Consider the following 20594-nt stretch of genomic DNA (forward strand, 5'->3'; position numbering starts at 1 on the left):
CATGCACCAGAGGTGAAAGCTCTACCACTGAGCCACCGCGGCCCCACACTTCTGGTTTGAATAGGGGGTTAACGGCCTAGATGAAAACTATTCTTGGAGCGCTGGACCGATTTCAAGACACGGCTTCTAGATATCTTTTACCATTTTTGCTTTGACACTCGTTAACAGACAGACAGAACGATGTATGTATATCTTCTATAAGAATTTCGATACTTATGCATAGTATAGTTTACTAGTAAAATAATATTTACATGAATACTAATTTTCTTGTCTAAAAATGCCAATTTCAAAAAGCAATACAAGTATTATATCTTTCACTCTTTTTAATAGCTCATTCAGGTCGTTTGAAAATTCATACACAAAACTGCTAATAATTTAAAATGCTCTTTATTTTATGTTGGGTTCTTTGAAATGAAATTACATTTTTTTAAACAGTAACCAATTCGAAAAAAAAAATACTTGCTGATAGTTGTAGCCAATTGCTAGATTTGAAGTGGTAGTTTATCTGAAAAATATAGGAAAATAAATTAAAAAATTAGTATTCATCATCTTATTTATACAATATTTTAAAAAAGAAATGAATTTATCTTAATCTATATAATGTGTTTTAATGTACACAGTATTCATCTAAGATTATCAAGTATTTGAAAGAAGCGTTTGTTTTTCAAATATTTACTTTTTTGTCCTCAAGCTATTGATAATACATAGTAGAATATATAAATGGGAAGTTATAAATTGCTGAACAAGGGCATGACCAAAAACAGTAGAAAATATTTATATTTTTCTTTTATCTGCCTGTAATTGCTTAAAATATAGGTGAATTTATTATTAGTTTCATATGATTCACACTAATTTGATATGCGATATGATATTCGTAATACATTCTCAGGTAAGTTCAGTAAATCGTGTCAATACACTTACTTTTTAAAAAATAAAAATTCTTATCAAATTCATACTGGTGCTTATCAAACAATATGAGTATTTATGACCACTATCTTTGAAGTCTTTTCTCCATCAAATTAATATATCACTTGTTTTCTCTATCTATCGAAGAATTTCAATTAGACATTACCTCAATTTCTTGAACAGAGGATCAGAAAATGGTGAAGTTTTAAATATACCTTTCTAACTGGTTGATTTGCGTTTAATATTCTTTTTGTGACACTGAAACAGGACCTAAAATTAAAATTGAATTTTATTGCAGAGGGCTCTAACCTATTGTTATCATAATGCACTCCATTCATCTCTTTGTTTCACGCATAGTCTTAAATGTATTCAGAGACTATAAGAAACTTCTCACAATAATGGGTAAGCTTTACAGTGGCCTTAGGTAATCTTCGATCTTGCAAGGAGGAAGATTGTCCCTCGGACGTTTGTCGACATCGACTTATATGCCATACAGATGAGATGCTGTGGGGCGCTCTACTATTCGATTTTTTTTCCGGAATCTAGGCCAATCAAGGTACTTGAAACTTAAACCAAAAGAAGTATAAACAGGTATTCTTATTTTGCAGGTAATCTGAAAGTTGCAATCCTTTCAACCTCATGAGTCTGTTAAATTAAGAGCACCACTTACATGTATTTTAATATCACTTAATATTGGGACATATTCACAACTCAATTTTTCATAAAGTCAATTAGCCTCCAAACTTCCAATATGCTCTTCTATTTTAATTGACTTTTAAAAATGGAGGATATTCCCAACTCAATCCGTTTCTATATATGTGCTGGATAGATTCACGCATAACTTCGATATAAGCTTTATATATCTTCCTGGTGATTCCATATAATTCCCTTTATAATCCGATTATGATATTTGCAGGTAGACTATAAGACTCCTCAGCGAATGCTGGTTAATTACAGCAAAGTAAGTTGTTTATAGGCAACCATACATACTTTATCGCGATTATGGTTGCATAAAAGCACGGGGGTTGAACTGCAAAGTTTCGGAGCATTTTTACAGTTCATTTTACTGTATTTGTTGTTTCCAACATTTTAAACTAATTGGTTACGTGTGAAGTCACTTAAGAAACCCAAATAAACTCTTAAAATAACTGTAAGGTAGAGAGATAGTTGGTAGCATTAGAACTTACTTCGGGCAAAGTTTATGATTTGTTGTTTCATGTTTCTGTGTTGAAAACCTTAGACAATAGCGATGTCAGCACAATTTCTGTATTCTTCCTGTGGACCACAGCCCATTGCGGAGGATCCATTACCACAGTCTCCCCATCGGTTACCTGTAAAGAAAAAGTAAATGTTAATAGTATTAAAATATATTATCAACGAATGTATATTCTACTTATAAAATAAGGATACCTAACAAATAAATACTCTTTGCTACTATGTGATAGTAAATTTTAAATTGGAAAGACTAGCATAGAAGATAGTTATAGAAAATAATATATTGGAAAATAATTTTAGATTTCGTAGGAAATGATTTGCTTTTGTTTTGCAAAATAGCTTTCAGTCAGTTGTCAGACCAGAATGGTTAGTTTAATGGTCAATTACGGCATGTAAAAGTTTTATATTACTTTAGAAAGCTCATACATAGTTGGAGCTAAGTTTACTTTTTTCTTTCAATGAAATAACATATTTATTTATTTATTTATTTGCTGAGTGTTAAATACTCGTTAGGAGCACAGAACCTATAAAAGAAATGGATCTACAGGTCAATGTGCTCCTGTTTAGAAATATAATTTAAATAATGTAGCAACTCGTATAATAGAATCATGGACTTTGTATGGTTCCTTTTTAAAATTAAGTATTAGAAAAAAGTAGATTGTATGGTAATAGAAACAAATGTACATAATGTATGTTATTAACATTTTAAATAAAAATGATTTTATTTCCTATTGTTTTTTTTCTCTTCCCGTATAATGTTTGAGGATTTACTTTTGTTTACTTTCGAAAATGTCATCAGTATGTTTGGTAATTCATCACGGAAACAGCAACTAACTGAAGCATTTTTTAAAAGGTTTGAGTTGATCATTACAAAAACCTCTTCTTCCTCACTGTTTCTGATTTCAACATAATTTTATTCTTCAAATTTGCTGCAAACTTTTCTTAGAAATTAACTTATTTCCAATCGCCTTCATATAAAAATCTTGATCTTTATTATCTAGTGAGATCTAATTAGAGGGTATTTGAGGATCAAGCTAGCCCTCAAATAAATATTAAGTATAAAATCTTTGATAACGAATACAACATATACTTATGAAAGCACACTCTAATGTACAAATATGTTCATGTTATTATGAATACATTTCTTTGAAAATCAGAACGTTCTATTAGTGGTAATTTAGTTAAATCTTGACTAGCTAAATTAAAATGTTATGATGATTTTTTGTGTTGAGGTATAATGTTAATTAGCTGATAAAACAACATTTAAGACTATTAGTAAATACTATCCTTATTAACCAGACAAATAAGTTCAGAATACCATCAGAGGAATTTGCGTGATACTAAATAATAACTACAGAATTAAGTAATGAAAAAGCTATTAAGTTATACCTGATGAAATAACCTGTCCCTCTAACGGAAAATATTTGTTATACTAATAGTCTAGTGTATTGACTGATTTTATAAGTTGTTGAACCATCTAATTTCTAAATTGCACTTACCGTCCCTGTAGTACCATTGCATGACGCATCTGTCACAGGTAAGTCCCTCAGGAAGCCTGACGTCAATGGTGTACACTCCATGGTTGTTGTTGTCATTCTGGTCCAAGAAGTATCTGGTTCCTGATCCATCAGCCAATTCCAACAGGTTTTGATCGAAGCATTCTTGTTCTTCGAGTTCCTTAGGGTCGCTGAGTTTGCAGATACGCCATTCCATCCAACCCGCGTGAGTGGCTGTGAAGTTAATGGCAACCTGGACTACTTGACCTTCTTGGTATTCTCGGCCTACAATTCCCAAACCGTAAGTTCCTCCATTTTCATTGGGTCGTGGACGAGGGTCAGCATAGTTGTCTCCACAAATTCCACAGTTACCATTGTTCTGGTACCATTGGACCTAAAGGCAGAAAATATCATATAAGTTCAGGATTGGCTCCCAAAAAATGAGAGATCATGAATTATTAAACTATGTATTTTTTTCTAATTAGGGGAAACAAGAACACTCATTAGATAAACTAAATCATCAAAGTACAAGTATATAGGGCTCAGTGAAGTTAACTTTCTATTCCACTCATGACCTCTAGATTAAGAAGCAGAATAATTTTACAAAGTTACACTGTGATGTAGTGAAGTAACTTTATCGTCGTCCAGAAGTTTTATATATATTTTAAACTTTAAAGTTTATACTATTGTAATCAGATTATTTGGTCTGTACGTCCCATGATTATGCACTAAGGTTAGGAAGACGGTGCTAATGAGATGGATGATAAACCTCAATGATAAAAGTGGGAGAAAACAAGAAAGGCCATATATTGTTTATCTAGTATAACCTCTATCTTACTTGGCTGGTCTAGCCATATTCATGAGCAAGTTGAAGCATAAACATAATTCTGGATTAAAAATCAAAACGAAACTACCGGTATGTAAAACGTCCTTTCAATCGGCGACAGTTGATGTCAATTTTCGAAATCCTGCTGTCTGCTAATTACATACATATTATTGTTATTGTTATTACATTAGATCTAATAGCCCTTGTTGAGATCGAAGTTGTATCTACAATAATTTAATGAGTAATCCGAGACCACTAGCTTCGTGTATTTTGTATCAACGCTCTGGACGTAAACTATTTTGAGACAAGGGTGCTCCAATACACTTTCGTGTTATAATTTATGAAACCTTTAGAATATATTAAACTTGGTTAATATATGTTACGAACTCTTACAGTTTGTAATTTAAATTATGGTTAGAGGCCTATCTTGAACTACAAGAAGTTAACCAAATTATGTTATAAAGTTTACAATTTCTAATAAGCGTTTTCGTGGGATACCACTTTTAAGATTACTTCTTCACCTTTTTGTTGAGGAACTTACTCCGTATGATCCACAGTTCAGTGCGTTATCCAAATAATTGGGTGGAACATTGAATCCAAATCGCCACATAGATGATCTCTCTGGTGGTTCAGAGAGAAAACCATGACCCACAACGTCGTGGACCAAGAGGGCGCCGAGCAAGAGGAGAGCTGAGTGGAACATCTTTGCAAGTGAGGGTTTGGGATGCTTCGATCTTTCCACACTGTGCTGTCCTTAATTGTAAAACGGGTTTTTATACTAGTTTATGTCTCAAATTTTCATAGTAATCACGTGAAAGATAAAGCGAATTTTGATTTTTTTTTGTGGGCGAATAATATCTACTATCTTTTTTTAAATATAAAAGTAGAGATAGTTTGATCTCAATCTTTTGAAGTAGTATATTATTATTAATGAATCTTAATTTGTGGTCATCTGTTTGCGGGGGGAGAAAGGAAACAATCACTCATAGATAACAGAGGTCATTGTTAACCCTCGCGTGTTGTCAATTGTTCAACAGATAAAAATAAATGTGAATAATACTTATAGTTCATAAGATAAGAGCACGTGAACGATAATTTCAATTTAGTTATCAAAATGGAGCCCAGAATGGTTCATTTTTATGTTCATTTGACAAAGCAAAGGCCAAGTACAACAAGCATAAAAAGTAACTCTTTTAGCTTAAGCAATCTGAAAATTCATTGTTGAACAAGTCAATGAACGCAACATGATTCTATCTTGTACCAAATCAATACAATGTTACAATATTTGTCGAAGGTCTTGATTCACATAAACATCGTTCTCCTTCCAAGCAAACTCAGCGATATCTTACCGAAAGGATGGGGCCACGATGGCTCAGTGGTAGTGCGTTCACCTCTAGTGCATAGAGTCCTTGGTTCGATCCCAGCTCGCGCCAAGTAACTTTGTGGTGGACAAACACCGTGTGCGTGGATTTTCTCGGATTTCTCCCGTTTCCTCCCACTTTTTTCACTCTACCATTTCATTCTTTATCATCACTGTCTCTTTTAGCCTTGACTTTATAAGCAAGGGACGTAAAACTTAAATATTTTCTTATCGAAAGGCTCTCCAAGTAAAACTCTATATTCCTTGCGGGAGTTGTCCAAACGAATACTCTCAATCAAAACACTGTGAAGTTTCTCTTTAAGAAATTTTGCTCATTTATCCCCTTTAGTTAAGCATCTTTCGACTCGAAAAAAAATGCTCAAAGCTTTCTTTTCCAACACACTTAACTTATAATTCTGTCATGGTAATAAGCAATTTTTATATGCTTAGAATGCAATGGACAAAGTTGTGCTCCTAAGTTTAAACAAAACATCTCTCGTTAATGCTCTTTAGGCTAAGGGAGACGGATGATTAAGCAAGTGAATAATCATGGAAAAATGGTTGGAATGAGAATGAGGAAGGAAACGGACCCAGTTAAAACACACGGACACGATGTTGTCCACCACAAACTTACTTGACAGGGGATCGAACCAGAGACCCCACGCACCAGAGGTAACGGCTCTACCAATGAATCATCGTGCCCCCCCCCCAATGAACATCAAAGATGCTCCATTGGGAAATATAGTGTAGCATATGCTAATTTCAAATAACCATTTATTCTTTTTTACTTCAGTTAGTCTTGTTGAAAGATATTATAATTATTGATATTCTCAGAAAATGAAAAAAAAAAAGGAGATGAGGAAATGAATTACATAATGAAATGTTAATTAATTGTAAGGACACTAAAAGTCAGACACTATCAGTTTTTTTTTTTTTTTTTTTTTTTTTTTTTTTTTTTTTTTTTTTTTTTGCTCCAGGTAAATTTCTGACGCAATTCAAAACTATCATATTCCTTTCAATTCTGTTACTACTTCTAATAATGGTTATTATACACGTGAAACTCCGTACACAAGTACAAATAGAGAGTAACTTTATCATATCCTACGTATAAAAGTTGATTATCGAAAGTTATCCAGCTCCACCTGTGGCACAATTGAAAATATACTTTGTTACTGTATAGTAAGCCTATTAGCTCACATTTCTGACATTTTCTGTACATAAAATTGAAAGAAAAAGTACTAAGTCAAAATATAGTCCTTATATAGTCGAATGAAGAAAGACAGCAGAGTTTCTAAATAAGGAAATGTGAAGCGCACATAAGTAATGCTAAAACTCTGGATATGGATTCACATTTTATACATTTACACTCGTAATAATATAGCTGAAATATGATTGTGATGCAGGATACACATGAAATTAAGTATCTTACATGGACTATACATAACATTAAGAAAACTTAAAACTCGTAGACACTAGTATTAATAATTTTAATATTTACAGAACACCATGTCTAACCATAAGCACTGAGAAAGGAGAAAAGGAGAAAAGTGAAAACCAGCAATATGGTTAAAGATAATTTAATATGAATTAAGGATCTGAATCATATATAATTTCAAAACTAACTACTTGCACAGAACATATTTCAAAATGTATGTCGTTAGCACACAAACAGGCTCGGTGTCTAATGAACCACTCGCCTGTTGTAGCACTCAAAGTGTCCAGAGGAAATGCCGCCACTGCAGTCAGTAAAGAGCACTTCAACTCAGAGGCGGACTGGTAGTACAAGGGCCCATCCGCAGAATGATCCTTAAGGGCCTTGATGAATACCGAGTTGGTTTGAAGTCTGGACTGCCCTATTAGGAATGAACCTTTAGATAGAGACTTGGATGGCTAAACTCCCTTACTCCCACAAAATGTAAACGTGTGTATGCGTATCTATAACCTAGTATTATTTCGCTTTCTTTATTTTCTACAGTCTGAAAATCTGCAATGAAAGGTACATATGCCTTCAAAGCAGCGACTGTTTATATTGAAAGACATCGGAATATGAGATGATTCCATCTTCAAAACTATGAGGAATTTAATTTTCATGAATGGTACATGGAAAAAGAGTGAATAAATTATAATAAACTTAATTTTATTATGTAAAATAATTGTCTATCTTCGTCGATTTGTTTACATGATATATAATGAACAACATGAGTAACCATCAAATTATGGAGGTCAGAAAAAAGTAACAGTTTGAAAACACATAAAGTTTAGAGAAACGGTTTCAAAATATTTCTGATAAAGCACACTGAGTTCGATCAGAAATAATTTCTTGTTGACGTATTAAACACTAATTAAATTGGAACATTACTACAATATATTAGGATTACAGCTTAAAATATTTTTTAAACTATTGGCAGTTAGGAATCACCCTCTCAATCAAGAAAGAAAAACGGAACGAATAGCACGAACTTTTGATGTAAAAATTCGCATACTTGTTGACGACACAGAGGTGATAACGCATTTGTAAGTCATGTTTTAGATGGGTTTTGCAATTCGTATAAAATACGTGAGTAATGAAGTTCATTTATTAAACGAACTTTTACAGCAGCATTTTTCTAAAGATAGGAGAAGATTTCCCAAGTTCATCGATAATTTCATCACTAGAGATATTTTGCAGGACATTCCTTTTAATAACCATAAGCAAAAATTATTCCAGAATATGATTCGACAAAGACAAACGCGTACGAGTTTTAATTAAGTTAACTGAATGCTCGCTCACACGATACTTGCGTAACTGAAAGAGTTATCAAATATTTGTATACAGTAAACAGTGTTTGGAAAGTGGAAACATGCATGTTAAATCTTACAAGGGACATCACCCAATTGTCCGGCTCCGACTTCAATGAAATTTTTTTAGCTGATAGAGGACATATATGTATTATTTGTGATGACAGAAATTTTTGCCATGGTGCATGTTTTCTATTTTTTTTATATAATTTTTAAGTTGTGATGTGGTTATTAGAGATTACTGCAGAAGTCCCTTACTAACCTTTGTAAACGGAGCGTTAATGAAAGAACAACCATGTAGATACATATAAGTCCTAGGAGGAAGTTGTATGGTAGGTATGACCTTGACGGCAGCCATCTTGAAATCCGCCATTTTGAATTAAGGTCAAGTTTTTTAAATGGGAATATGGTAATATGACACATAATTTCGGGCTAGAATTTAATCAGAAAGACAATGGTGAAGCTAATTTTGAGATACATTCATTTAGAGAAAAGTTACAGGCATTCAATTGTTCACTTACTACGTGCGAAAGTTGCTTATCTCTGATTCTAGCCTGCGTATTAATGATAATAAGTGGATAAAAGCTTCGGTAATATATGTTATGGCTAGAGGGAAGTGATACGGTAAGGGTACCCTTGACGGTAGCCATCTTGAAATCCGCCATTTTAAATTAAAGTGAAGTTTGAAAAATGAAAACTATAGCATGTGACACCCAATTTTAATAGCAAATTTTCCCCAAAAGCCAATGATATGCTTATTTTTGTTCTATAGTTAACCAGTATGAATTTAGGACTGCTTTTAATGTGCACCAAACGTCCATTATTCGATCTTTCAAATTGACAACACTCCTAATTTTCACCGCATTTTTAAGATTGCAACTGGCACTTTGCAATTGTTACCATGGCTCATGTTTTCTAAATTTATTACATTTTTTAAGAGATGCTATTTGTCAGTTCGTGAATAGTGTTGGGATTCAAAACTATAGAATAAAAATAAGCACACCATTGGCTTTTTGGGAAAATTTGCTATTAAAATTAGGTGTCATATGCTATGGTTTTCATTTTTTAAACTTCACTTTAATTTAAAATGGCGGATTTCAAGATGGCTACCGTCAAGAGTACCCTTACCGTATCACTTCCCTCTAGGCATAACACGTATTACCGAAGCTTTTATCCACTTATTATCATTAATATGCGGGTTAGAATCGGAGATGAGCAACTTTCGCACGTAGTAAGTGAACAATTAAATGCCTGTAACTTTTCTCTAAATGGATGTATCTCAAAACTAGCTTCACCATTATGTTCCTGATTAAATTCTAGCCCGAAATTATGTGTCATATTACCCTATTAGTATTTAAAAAACTTGACCTTAATTCAAAATGGCTGCCGTCAAGGTCATACCTACCATACAACTTCCCCCTAGGCCTTATATGTATCTACATGGTTGTTCTTTCATTAACGCTCCGTTTACAAAGGTTAGTAAGGGACTTCTGCAGTAATCTCTAATAACCACATCACAACTTAAAAATTATAAAAAAATAGAAAACATGCACCATGGCAAAAATTTCTGTCACCACAAATAATACATATATGTCCTCTATCAGCTAGAAAAATTTCATTGAAATCGGAGCCGGACAATTGGGTGATGTCCCTTGTTAGTAGCAGCCTGCAGCAAGACAAGGACTGCAGCAACACTGCTTACAAGGATGATTTTCGTCCACAGAAGACTGGCCTTCTGAAAAAGAGACAATGCATTACTCAGGCTCACTTTCGCCCTCCGAAGCTTTATACTTAGTAGAACTGTCGCATTCTGCAACATCTACGTCGGGTTGTATGTCAGAACAGTCTTTATTATTTGCATTATCACAGTAGTCTTCCAGAGTTTTCTGAAGTTTTTCAAAACGTTTAGCAAAATTGAACAATTCAGATTCCAAATTTTCAAAATTTAGATTATAGTGAAAACAATCGGTGTGATTTTATGATTGTAAAATTTATTTTCTAGGCATTTGAAAGGACGAGGTTACGCTTTATTGCTAATCGCTGTGAAATGAAGTGTTAAGAAAATACCAGAGAACTCATCGTTAATCGGGTTCCAGTTACGACAATGATTACTTGTAATATCTTTCAGTTACCTGTTGCTTCGGGAACTTTTTCGTATTAAAGATCCGTATGACCTGTGTAGTCCATATATTTCCCTAAGATGTATTATTCCACAAAACACATGCATAAATACAATTCAAATTATATTATTTTTTTGTTACTGTTATTACCGTAACCAAGATCGCGTGCCCCCAACCGCGTATATTGTTAGGTATACCGAATTAGAAACGCCATCTTACTATCCCCTTCCTTCCTCTTTATCGACTCGAATTAAAAAAAAAAACTATGATTATATCAGCAATGGAGACTTCGTTCTACAAGTTTTGAAAACAAAGTAAAAAATAAATAAAAATCATAAGTTAAAAAATAAAGATTTGCAAGAAAGGAGTGGTGCCTTTCCATTGGAGTTCATTATTTCCCGTGTACTTTATATGCTCGTATACAATAAAAAGAAACTGAACCAATCTGATACCTTGTTAATTTCCACAGCTTTGCAATATCTTTGTAACTTTTGGATAAGAACAAGGAGACTCTCCCATGAAAATCCTCCTACAGTAAGAAAACTATGTTAGACATGAAGTTGGAAACGCGAGTTGTGACGTCGGAAAATACCGGGCCCCCTAAGCACAGCGATGATGTTAGAAATCGGTCCCGCGGCACGAAACCCAAGAATTCGGGCTCCACATGTTTGGGCTCAGGACCTTCTATTCGATATATCTCTTGTCTTCTAATGTTAGGTTGAATAACATTCATTCACGTTAAGGAAACTTATTTTTGTGAGCAAACAACATGGAGAATAGCATGAACATTCTTTGGGGCCTGATTTCTTGGGCTTCTAGCCTCGGGACAGATTTCGACATCACCGCTGTACCGGTGTTCTCAGGGGAAACCGACCTTTTCCAATGCAACCATCCAAGTCCAAAAACTCCATGCTTCATTAGTAAATAGAAGAGACCCGACTCTATAGTTTCGGGGCCCGATATCTGAGGACGTCAGGCCCGGGGTCTATTTGTGACATCACCGCTGTGCTTAGGGGCCACGATCTTTCTATTGCTATCTCTCACGTCTAAGAATTAGTCTACATATTTGGGTGAATAGAAGGGACCCAAGTTCGAAAATTCGTGGCCCGATTTCTGGAGCTTCGGGCTCGTTTTCTGACATCACCACTGTGCTCAGAGGACCATTATCTATCACTACTCTCGCGTCCAACAACTTCATGTCTAACATGATTTCCTTACCGTAGGAAAATCAGCTTCATGCTCTTTATATGTAATTGATTGTACATCACAATATTGGATACCTAAATTATGGACGAGATTGCATTTTCGAGCTAATAACTTACATGTATTTTTGAGACTATTTTATTGTCTTATTGATTTTTCAACAAACAAGGCTACAGGTTGGACAGGGGTCCCCTTTCCCTAATGTCCCCCTTCCCTAGAATGCGGGCCCGTTAGTTACGCCACTGCCTACTACGAACGAGAATGGAATATCGAATTAGTTATAACTAATTGATCAATATCGTAAGTGATTTTGCAGAGGGCAGGGCCCATTCGGAAATTTCCGGGTAACCGGTCAGCCTCTGCTTCAACCGCCAATTATGAGATGACTTTATGTAGGTAATACCCTCAAGAACTACTCGCAGTTTCAAATTAGATATTTAAGGTCATCAGCGCTGCCAGAGAACCAATAAATCTGTGGATACTAAGTCAAATACATTATTCTCCAGCCACTCCTGGATTTACCTTGTGGACTGAAGCACAGTCCTGTTAGAAAATCCATTACGGTAATGTGAACAAGGTGATGTTCAATCCCTTCACTATATACTCTAGCACAGTTTTTTGGTACATCCAAGCACCAGTTTTTACGCCTTTCTCGCAAAAATTATGATGTGTAGCGCCAGCATAGCTCACTCACTGCTACACCATGACTGACGCGGGACAATGTCCTCTTCGGCTTTTCGGAACCCTGCTATGACTTCCAAGATAATCAGGCATATATCGTACTACTTTAGCGATTGAAACTCTCTTCAATGATGAACATCTCATCGGTAAAGAGAATGTCTTTGTCTATTGTTTGTATACTGCAGAAGCTAGTGTTTATATTTATGCTTCTATTGCACCTTCAGACACGACGTTAGAAAGTCTCCCTTTGACCGTGGGGAAGTCCGAAGACCAAGATTCACCCCTGAGTAGCCTAGATATCGTTCGCTTTTAGACGTTCATATTACGTGCCATCACTGTCTGTTTCCACGCTGGGTTTTCCCCTTTCATACTCCGCCACTGCTTTAATAGCTCTTGAAGTTCTTAAACTTCGCGTGGAACAATTTTCTCTTGGGCTATCCTGAACAGTAAAGATAAGATATCAAAAAACCATAAAAACGATAATTGCCAAATTTACTTTAAGAGATCATAACTCAGTCACAGATGAGCACAAGATAACTCGACACATGATTGAAGTATAGTGCATAGGTACGAAAATTCTGTTGTACTTGTAAGATAAGGAAAAATAAGGATGTGTCAATCGGTGGTTGATGACAGGTGTTAAAGGCAGTCACTGAAGTAGATCAGCGGATGATGACACTAGGGATTGCAGAACGAAAAATTGGTTTGTTTAGTTTGAGATAAACAATATTACAATCTGATTTTGCAATATGACGTTAGTGACGAAACTTTATGTTTTGGAATCATGTATTCTTCGCAAATTCTTTCACAGAATCACTCCGAAAATTCTTAGAGGAAATTTTGCATTACGTTTTACTGTGCAAGTTTTGCGAAAACTGATACGGAATGACACCCATAAGTCTTTATGTGTGGTAAAAACTCTCCTATCTATTGCTGCTCTTTCAAAAGAAATTGAGGTCTTTTTCTTTCAAAATTCTTAGTCGTACAGCACAAAACAACCCATCTTTTTCAACTGTGTTTTACCCGTGCCTCATCAGAAAGGAAAATTTCTATCCCTAATAGGTAAATTATTCCAAATTTTTTAACTTGTGTGTTTTAACCAAAATACATTTCAGAATAAAATATAATTCCCTCTCGCCAAAGCTCGAAAATCCCTCCGAAAACCAAGAAGACTGCATAAAACACTGATTATTTAATTGAACGATCAATTAGAGACTAACATACTATGGTAGCATACACTTACCTGTGACAGAGAATAAGTAAATAAATAAACAGAGCGTATTTAGGGGAAAGAGGGCAAGTAAGACAAGAAGGGCAACTGCATCCGCCCCTGTAATGCCGATACTCTATATTTGTTGATCCCTTCGATAAGGATAGAAGTCAGTGTGAGCCAATCTGAATCGTTCTGTCATTGCCCTGGTGTTAATGAAGAAATGAGGAAACCTTACTCAGGATGGCTGGCTTGAAAAAAACTTTTCCACTTTTTTCGACTGAATTTCCCCCGGAACCGCTCGCACCAAAGACGAGAGCCTTAGTGACTACGGTACATAGGGCCACTTCACCGTTGAGATGTAAGCATACTAGTATATTGAAGTCAAGAATAACCATGGTTAGAAATGATCTTACGTGTTGTAGGCAATATTTGTGATAATGTAATGTATTAGTTTGCACATGAAAGCTTATCGGAAGTGCCGAGCTCCTAGTATTCTGAACAGGAGCAAAAGAATGACAGAATATTTATGGGAATTACCATAAATACTATCTCAACTTCTGAAGGTGGATGTACTTCCGCCCGTACAAGAGAGCGACATCCAGAGCGGTATCGTGAAGCGTGAGGCATTGCTGAATGAGCTGAAAAAGTGTGTCAGTTGTTAATGTTCAAGACGGATTGTGGCGAGTATGAAAATTGTGTGGCCGTAATAGATTTGCACAAGGTAGATGAACTACAAGTTTTCAAAACCCCCCAGAAGCTGCAAATTAGTAAAAAAAAGTCGTTTAACGCATTATCCATCACTTTGGTGATACTGAAACTGTGAAAGATTGCCCGTAGCAAGGAAGACCACGCACAACACGAACACCGGAATTTGTCAAAGCAGCGGGGACACGTGTCCGACGAAATCCAGTTAGGAAAGTCAGTTATAGATCGTGAGCTAAAGATATCGAAAATGTCTGTGTCTCGCATGTTAAACAGTGACCTGGGACTCCATGCTTACAAAAAAAGACATCTGACAAATGAACGGAAGCGTCAGATGCTCCTACAAGCAAATCACTTATTTAAGCGTTAACAAATGAGTACCGTCAAATACTTTTCACTGATGGAAAGATTTTCAGTTTTGAGAAGAATTTCAATGCCCAAAATGACAGGATACTGTATATGCCAGGGAAGATGGTAAAAAGGCTTCAAGGATTCAGAAGGGTCAGCATCCTGACTCGGTCATGGTGTGGTGGAGTGTGAACTAGGAGCTCCATTTCTGTAAAAAGGGGATCAAAACTTCAACCAAACTGTACGAGGAGGCAGTGCTTGAGAGAGTTGTCAATAATCTCATTAACACTCTCTTCCGTGGACAGAACTGGAGCTTCTAGTAAAACTCAGCTCCAGCACACAAGGCACGGACAATCCAGCAGTAGGAGGAAACAAATATTCCGGACTTCATTTGCACTTCAGATTGTTCTTTTGCAAATCCAGAGCTAAACTCTTTGGATTAGAAATTGTGGTGCAAGCTTCAGGAGATGGCCTGCAATAAAAGGCATTCCAATATTGAAAGTTTAAAGCCATCTTTTCGGAAGGCAGCTGCAGAGTTTTCAGTTGATGTGTTGCGTAATGCAATTGATAAGTGGCCACAAAGACTCAAGGACTGTGTGCATGCTAATGGTGGCCATTTTAAATAAGTGACTTTGGTTCATAATGCATCAATGTAACTCATGTTATTAAGATATTAAAACATTCCTATGACAGTACTTAAAACTTTGGGACAGATGTTTGCCATCGATATATTGGGGGTTCATAGCCATCTCACTTTTGACACAGACATTGTTTTATCGCTATTGCTCATAGTATGTTATTTATATTTGATAGTCGTAATCACCTATTGAATTCTGTTGAAGTGAGTAAGTTTATACACTTTAAATTGTGAACTTTAAATTGTGAACGTAGACTATCAAAAACACTATGATAGGTATATTCACTACAGTCTATTGTTGTTACTTTCTTGTTACCTAAATTTGAAAGTGAACAATCTTGACCATAAACTCGAGATTGAAATTTTTTGCACCACCAACCAAGGTAATGTTACAAGCTATTTTCTCTTAATAGGTCTACATGTCTTGTTGTAGCCCAGTCTGCTGTTATCCAACACAAAAGTAGTAAGTTCAAGAACTATGAGAGCTCCTAGCTTTCTAAATAATTCGTACGCTTGCTTTTGGTGTAGGTGCTCTTGGGTTTGATTCTAAGTGGAGGCAAAAAATTTACGGTGTTGACCCAGTATGGTGAGACAAAATGACACTAGTCTTTAATATGATCGACAGTTTGATGAAGACGTTTTACATATGTTGATATTATTTTACACGTTCTGAAGCTGATAAAATGTAATTTACGGTTATTTTTTTAATTTGAGGGTATGGTGCGAACATACATTCGAAAGACTGACAAAGGAGAAGGGTGAGTGAAGATAGTTTCCAGAAGACTCTCGATGAAATAAGAAATACAACTCTATCAACACGGAAAGCAGGTATCAAATATAACACTCCAAGAACAACGTTGCCGTCGAGACTGCGGGTCCTGTTGTAAATATAGGGAGATTCAAGCCATTGTTTATTTTGAAAATGGAAGAAAAGCTGACACAACAGATGGCTCACCTACAGAAGCTAGCCTATGAATTTGCCGAAGCAAATGACATCATGCTCTCTTTTGACAAACAAAAATTATCAAGTAGCAGGAAAGAAATGGGTCCGTAACATTTTAAACAGACACAAAATTCTCTCTCTCAACTCTGGTATACCTAAACACTTTCACTCAACTAACAAAAGAAACACCCATCCTTCTTATTCTGGGTGGTCACCACAGCCACAAGAGTGTAGAAGTAATTGAGCTAGCAAAAATATCTGATATTGTTAATCTCACACTTCTATTGCACACAACACACAAAATGCAGGTTCGTGATATTTCTGTTTTTGAACATTTCAAGTGTTACTATACTCAGGAACTTCATGTCTGTATGATACACCATGCAGGAAATAGAGTGATGGAATGACATGGGTCCCATAATAAAAAGTGATTTTTTAAGGGATTTCACTCTTAAGAACATAACAAATTGGTTCAAGAAAGCAGACATATTTCAAATGAAGTCGACTCTTTGAGGACTATGAGTTTGAAGTATCGAATCGAATGAGACAGAATTCAGAACCCAATATAGCTTATATAGCTGTTTGACTTACATGGATAAGTTTAGCAGATCATGACGTTAGCACTAACAATCGTAAAGAAGCATCTCTGGAAAAGAGCAAAGAACTTTTTCTAGCTGTTGACACTGATTTTGCAGTATCAAGTACTTTGCACGTTCCCCTTACTGCAATATTTGAAGTGTCAACCAAGAAGAACAACGCTTGTAGACGAAAACGCAGATCTGCGTGACGTGAGGTTTCTGAAATTATAACCAGTTGTCCGTACAAGAAAATGTTAGAAGACAAGAAACAATCCAAGACAGAAAAAGAACTGAGAGAACCTGAAAGTGTGGAAAAAAGAAGAAAAAGACAACTTCAAAAAGCAAAGTCCTCGTGAATGAAGCTTCCATTTTTACAACTACAGCTTTTGAAGAAGAGAATATATTATGTTTGTATTCCTCCGAAAAATACGCTGACGCTGTATAAAGAAGTGGATAATGTGTGTGAAATGCAAGCAATGGATGCATGAGGAGTGTACGAGCAATAAACAAAGAATGGATAATTATGTTTACGATACTTGCCGTAAGTGTTTCCTCTTCTATACTCTGGACAGACAAGAAAGTTCCAGAATATGTTCTCGTTTTTTCTTTAAATTTTGTTGTTTTCACTGATTATGTAATGGTTGAGATATAAATAATTTGTATAATTATTGGGTTTCATATTGTAGAATCATTCAATTTGTAGTGATATGTTCATTTAAAATTTAGCAACTTGAGTTGCTTTTGATAATGTAGAGGTATTTATCAGCAGTGATTATTACATTTAGTACCCGTTACATAACCATTTTGTTGCACATATCCATATTTTTATTTTCTGTATTGTAGTAAACATTATTGAACTCCCTTGTATCTCTAGGTGGGGAAGTGTGTCTCTTTATACGGTTCTCTCCTTTGTTATCTTATCAGATAAGTAGTCACTTTACATTTTTCATTGTACTTCAATACACACCACCCTTTAATTTGCGTTAAGTTTCACCTTCTTAACTGTTACGACATGTACGCTAATAATGGTCTTACTTGCCCAACCCTCCCCTAACTTTCACAAAAATTGAAGCATTTCCCCTGAATAACGTTGTATGGTATATACATTACAGCAAAACCAAGAAAAGCGAAGAAAACTACATTATGCTTGCATATACAGCAATGTTCCACTCAGAGTTGACCAGTATACAAGTCGGGTGAAAATGAGACCATAACTATAGAAATCTTCTCCAATCCACCGCACGCCGAACATAACATTTAATTTGATACGAACTATATTGCCAGTGTACTGATTGTTGTTTACCATAGTCTAACATATAGTTTCAACCCATATCAAGTACGGCAGGAACACCGATGAAATAGTTTGAACACTGTGGCAGGGCAAGTAGATACGATACGTATCTGTTGCCACCTAATGGAAGAAATGAAAAAGTCATCCAGACTACAGACATCAATGCAAATTGTCACTTCGCCATTTTGTACAATAATAACATATCTTATACAACTGTTATATGTAATATGTTAAGTGGTCTTATATTTTGTACTGTTCACTGCTGCTCATTTCTCAAATGAATTCTGCGTCGCACTGTACAGAAAATAACATACTTGTCCGTGCTCAAGGCCAAAATAACAAAGAAACCAGGTCTAAAAGCACCAAACTTCGTACACAGACAGCTCTTGACAAAAATATAATCGAGTACGATGCCTTTGTTTTAAATTTTTGACACGATGGTGATGGGAGTGCTAAAGTTAAAAATATGTATATGTACCCGTGAGGTAGATAACTCAACCATTGTTCCTGTGCTGCATACCTTTTATAAAATCTTTTAATTCTATTGTATTAATTTAATTATTGCCGTGCGTAGAACGAGTATGTCAGCTGGCTCGAGAATCGATAGGGATAATGCTGAAGGCATTGCTTATCGTTATATGTTTCACTCGTTTCTTTACTTTTGAATATTTTCAAAAAAAAAAATTCTTCCCGCACAAAGAACGGTCATTGTAGCTAGTAGAAAATAGCAATAGTTAAGCAGTTCCTTATAAAATCCATTATACTCAGTGGTTCTCATTAGTGGTTCTTTCAGAAAACATGTGGCGGGGTGGGGGACACTAAAACTTACGCATTAGCCTAAAGCTATTTGTCTTTTACATTTTTATGAAGTACGCAAAAAAGGACGTTCAATTATCACTTATCTGTTCAAGGTTGGGAGTTACAGACGCAAGGTATCATCCAATCTCTTTTTACATATATATATAGGAAACTTTCTTATTTTACATATATAAATAAAACCCATCCCAAAGTTAAAAGTAGCAGTATGACAACCCACCGCCCCCCCCCCAGAAGTCGGTCCTGGATCCGCCCCTGATATATATAAACCAATAGCTTCAGCACGAGTTTTAGAACATTTATAAAGTATCAATATTAAATAGTTGATTTATTTATTGTATTCTGCCATATCCATCTTCCATTGTTGGTACTATTTTAGTACGTATTAACCTTATCTCCTCCAGGGGCACTCTCAGGCCTCTGCCCTCCAGAAACATACCTGAAAGAAGCACTGATTCACATACACGATGCAATGTGCTAGAAACATGTCCAGAGCTAGAGATCTATCGTAGGCGATAATAAAGATATTACTTAAACGTTAAATCACACCCAGTGGTTTTAGTCACTGTCCTATTTGTTCATTTTACCTTCACAAAAATTTCCTTTTTAGTACCTTTTATAAGAGCATTCTTTTCTGTTATATCTTTTAAGCAGGTACTAGAATCATCCATGAGACTAGATAAGACAGAATTTTCGTCATAAGATACGAGACGAATAAGAGTTCCGAGACAAAATATCACTTTCCCGACACAATTTCGAGACGGAGACAGTATCAACTCCTTTCTTGTACGAGGCAGCAGAAATCATCTGTATTACATCTGAAAGAGGATAAAGACTATAACGCTGTTCTGGCTCCTCCATGTTGGAATGTTTGAAGAGGTTAGCGACTAACATAAGGGTAAAAACAATGTTCTGTTCAGTTCTAGTTTCATTGTTCCGTTCCAAGTGGATTTCAATGGGTAGATTGACGTAGTTGGTGCAACTTAGAGAGCCTCGAATCCCTCTTATCAAGTTTAATAGACATTATTGGTCAGGATGCACTTATTACAAAAGGCTGTTCGGTTTATATGGGACCAATTTTAAAGGATTCTGACCTTTCGAGAAATCTCACTGCCACAATGACTGGTATTCTATTGGATCCCAAGTATTGTGGACTGTCACTCAACAACGCAGTTTCCATAGCAGCAAACTCCAGCAAAGCACAGGTAACGAAATTTGGTTCCATTTCTTCCTGGAAGTCTTCTAGAGATCACCGAGGTTATGAGGATGTCGATATGGAAGACGTTTCTTTTTTTCAATAGGAAAAAGCCACAAAAATCCATTGGACTAAATTGACAAAGTGTAAACCTATTCTCCCAACACTGCTGCATTATGTGTACATGAAAAACACGAACATGAAAAAGGACCTAGATATACGCATCACAGTAGCGGTTTAGTTTAGGTGCCATTTGACGACTCCATGCATCCTTGCAACTTGAGAC

The 20594-nt window shown here is 35.6% G+C and overlaps 1 protein-coding gene across 1 annotated transcript; it reads right to left on the reverse strand.

Annotated features, from left to right (window-relative positions):
* Positions 1–365: 365 nt before the first annotated feature.
* Positions 366–5179, reverse strand: LOC145664161 (uncharacterized). Its single transcript, XM_081730567.1, has 4 exons — positions 4985–5179; positions 3621–4011; positions 2094–2237; positions 366–505 (listed from the first exon to the last, which is right to left on the reverse strand). Exons 1-3 carry the CDS (start codon positions 5144–5146, stop codon positions 2143–2145), a joined length of 648 nt encoding a protein of 215 aa, XP_081586693.1. The 5' UTR covers positions 5147–5179; the 3' UTR covers positions 366–505; positions 2094–2142.
* Between the last annotated feature and the right edge of the window lie 15415 nt (positions 5180–20594).

This window comes from Thermobia domestica, chromosome 11, assembly GCF_964235325.1.
Source record: "Thermobia domestica chromosome 11, izTheDome1.hap1.1, whole genome shotgun sequence".
In the NCBI taxonomy this organism is placed as follows: Eukaryota; Metazoa; Arthropoda; class Insecta; order Zygentoma; family Lepismatidae; genus Thermobia; species Thermobia domestica.

Excerpts from the sequence above, each read along its gene's own strand:
- LOC145664161 (XM_081730567.1), bottom strand. The coding sequence starts at position 5,146 with ATGTTCCACTCAGCTCTCCTCTTGCTCGGCGCCCTCTTGGTCCACGAC. Across the intron at positions 4,012-4,984 it reads TGAACTGTGGATCATACGGA|GTCCAATGGTACCAGAACAA; the intron begins GTAAGTTCCTCA and ends TTCTGCCTTTAG. Across the intron at positions 2,238-3,620 it reads GCAATGGTACTACAGGGACG|GTAACCGATGGGGAGACTGT; the intron begins GTAAGTGCAATT and ends TTTTCTTTACAG.